The 3,709-nt window shown below is 34.4% G+C and overlaps 1 protein-coding gene across 1 annotated transcript in view; it reads left to right on the forward strand.

The window, feature by feature from the left end:
- Positions 1 to 3,709, forward strand: part of LOC106877677 (acid-sensing ion channel 1C) — a 20,536-nt gene that overhangs the window by 12,103 nt on the left and 4,724 nt on the right. The window contains exons 5-7 of the mRNA XM_014926625.2: positions 580 to 697; positions 2,367 to 2,458; positions 3,429 to 3,535. Of these exons, the coding sequence (XP_014782111.1) occupies positions 580 to 697; positions 2,367 to 2,458; positions 3,429 to 3,535 (317 nt within the window). The remainder of the gene's footprint in view (positions 1 to 579; positions 698 to 2,366; positions 2,459 to 3,428; positions 3,536 to 3,709) is intronic.

Consider the following 3,709-nt stretch of genomic DNA (forward strand, 5'->3'; position numbering starts at 1 on the left):
ATAAAATACACCATTTTGAGCATGGCCGTTGCCAGTACCGCCTGACTGGTCTTTGTACCGGTGGCACATAAAAGCACCCACTACACTCTCTGAGTGGTTGGCGTTAGGAAGGGCATCCAGCTGTAGAAACTCTGCCAAATCAGATTGGAGCCTGGTGTTGCCATCTGGTTTCACCAGTCCTCAGTCAAATCGTCCAACCCGTGCTAGCATGGAAAGCGGATGTTAAACGATGATGATGATGATGATGATGAATCCATAATTTGTATGGCATAAAATATTATTGCAATGATTTTAATGAACTGACAAAATCATTGGATGACAGACAAAATGGCTGCAGTTCTTTACTTTCTGGATACAAATCCTGACGAAAAAAACAACTTTACATTTCAACCCTTCTGGAATTGATAAGATAAAGTACCAGTGAAGTACAGAGAAGGGGGTTCGAGTTAACTGACCCCCTACTGTATCCCACCGCATTAAATTTGTGGCCTTGTGACAATGTTGGAAATTATTATTTACTGTGCTGTTATCATCTCCTTACCATCATAATGGACTTTTATCTCTTTCTTTTATTTTCAGACGAATTCTTTTCAAACAAATCACATTTGAATATGTGTAATTGTATCCGTAGCTGTTCATTTACCTCATATTCTATAAGTACATCAGTAGCATACTACCCACGGCCAGCACATAAATTGTATGTATAACTATAACTCTCTCTATATATGTGTTTCTTGTGAATATTCTTGACTGTAAATATATCAATATATTAGGAAATCAGAGCGCAGGGGGTAAAATTGATTGTGGTTGTGTGGTAAGAAGATTGCTTCACAACCACATGGTTACAGGTTCAGTCCCACTGTGTAGTACCTTGAGCAAGGATCTTCTACTATAGCCTTGGGTCAACCAAAACCTTGTGAGAGGATTTGGAAACTGAAGGAAGCCTGTCATATGTGTGTGTGCGTGTGTTTGTGTTTGTTTCCCACCATTACTTGACAACTGGTGTTGGTGTGTTTATATCCCTGTAACATAGTGGTTTGGCAAAAGAGATCTATAGAATAAGTACCAGACTTAATAAAAAAAAGTACTGGTGTTGATTCATTCAATTATAAATTCTTCAAAGTAGTGCCCCAGCATGGCCACAGTCTAATGACTGAAACAAGTTAAAAGATAAAAGATCATTTAGTCAGAAGGCAATGTAGCTTCCATGATCCTGTCACAGAGCCTCCAAAACATGTGGGGAGAATCAGAAGTGTCCTTAAACTGTACACCTGGTCTGATGTGTGTATATGTATGTGGGTCTGTGTGTGAGTATGTAATTATTTTAAGATAATGTCAACAAACATTATTTGTGTGTAACATTAACCTTTTAGCATTTAGCCTTAACCAGTCTAAATATTCTATTTGTTTTATGTTCAAATCAGCCAGATCTAGCCTCTTGCACCATTCCAAAATTAAACAACCATGCCATCAAAATCTTAAAAATTTGAAATAACGCATGGTTAATTCAAAACAAAGTGAATAAATAAGCTTTACATTTGACAGAGTAATATGAATGCTAAAAGGTTTAAATTATGCCAATCATTTTGCTAATAACTTCACCTTCTCAGTCAAACCAATTAAGTAACAAATACTTTAAAAATGTTGTTCATTGAACAATGTTTTCAAAAAATAATGGCTATATCTATTTGTTGTTTCCTGGCTGGCGAGGAAAAAACAATAGCACAGAATCTCGAACAAGAGTGTGAGCAGTGTATACTTGTAGAAATGCTTAGTAGCATTGAATGTGATGGATGTCAAAATTGAGTGGCATAGAAAATGGATAGTTACTAGCAGCAAAGAAGGGTAATGCAAATATTAATCAAAATTGTTGTGTTTATAATTAATAAGTAATTGGATAAAAACTTCATAAGGTCAAAACGGTGCAAAGATGAAATACAAAATGAACTAGAAAAATGAAAACGGAACAACAGTTGAAGTCTTACCTTGTATTTTGATATTTTGCAGTTATGAACTCTTCCTCAGGAGACATGGAGAAAAGAGAGATGGAATAAGTCATTGCTCAGATATGTGGAATAGGAATAAGGACATACACAGACTGGTGTTGTTATAACAGCCAGCCTGCTTTGCGTAGCTCTTTTCTAGTGTTTAGAGCTGGCCTTAGCTTGTAATAAGGATGGCCTCTTTGATTCAAAGGTTGCCTGTATTACATTCTGGTCCTGAATGATACTATAAAGTCCTGGGTCAAGCACTTCTACTGGTGTTTATGGATTGAAGTGCTTTTGCATATGTAATTGTTGAAAGGCATTATATTAAAAACAATTGTAGTAATTAGCTGTTAATGTGACACATTTTTTATTATTCAGGCCTACTAAATTCAAAATACATCTTTATTATGAAAGTTTGATTTTAAAAGAAATGTCAGAACAAGAAATGTTTACATCAGAGGCATTTTTAGGTAAATACATACCATTTAATTTTTTTAATTTATTTCCTTTGATTATTTAATTGTTTGGTTAATTGAATAGACATGAATCTATTTTTTCTTTACATGAACGTAATGTACTCATTTACATTATGAGAAACACCATGCACACACACACACACACACAGATGATGACTGTTGACTCAGTAGACAAGTACGACCATTGCTGGCAAAATAATGCTCATGCAAAATGTCAGTAATGGCTATGCAAAATTTTAGGTCCAATAAGACTATCATGACACATCATAGACCCTCTCCACTCTACTGACATGATCCAGAGACTAGCTAAGGTAAGATATCTATTATGAATATGGATTGCGGACCCAGAAATGTAGAAGCACCATCAGCTCATGAGCAAACAAAAATCTCCAAAATGTCCAATGCTATTCCTTGCATATCTGGTTTTGTATCAGAGTGACCTTCTCCTAGAGAAATACTTAAAAAAAAGTTGATGGGTGCCTCGCTCCCAGAGGTCTTCCAGCATGGCAAATCTGGAATGCCTAAAGGCCTGTGCTAGATATATATACATCAAAATACACAGATGCATGCACATAGTTACATATGTATACAAGCATATATATGTATGACATAAATATATGCACAAAACTTGTCCGATGAATGGGAACGTGAAACTCTGAGTAACAGCTTTTGTTATATTTCTGCTGCTTTTAAATAAAGCATATTACTCTACCTCTGGTATTTGAGTACTCTTTTTTTCAACCTTGTTTCACATTTATGTGCTTACTCCAATATATATATATATATATTATGTCATTCTATATATATATTTCAAAAGTAGATGTTACTGGCCCATCTGGTGTTGAGCAAATGTACCAAGTGAATGAAAACATTTTTTGCTCATTAATTTAATCAAAAATGACTTGACAGACATCTAGTTATTTTTTTTTTTTTTATATTGTCATTGTTGTATGTATTTTCACAGCTCAATTCGGTGGCCAGATGGGACTTTTCCTTGGAGCAAGCCTCATAACAGCCCTGGAATTAGTAGAGCTGATTATTATGGTTTTATGGACACAATTCCGCTGTTTGGTAAACTATATCCTTGCTGTATTATAACCTGTTTTTTTATTTCTTTTATTTTCAAACTCTGATGCTTTGCAATGCTTTAAAATTTTGTTTATAAAAATTTCATTATTTTAATTATAATATATATATTTTTCTTTCTATTTCTCTACCTCCATATACATATATATATATATATAT

The sequence above is a fragment of the Octopus bimaculoides genome, chromosome 14 (genome assembly GCF_001194135.2).
Source record: "Octopus bimaculoides isolate UCB-OBI-ISO-001 chromosome 14, ASM119413v2, whole genome shotgun sequence".
NCBI classification, from domain to species: Eukaryota; Metazoa; Mollusca; class Cephalopoda; order Octopoda; family Octopodidae; genus Octopus; species Octopus bimaculoides.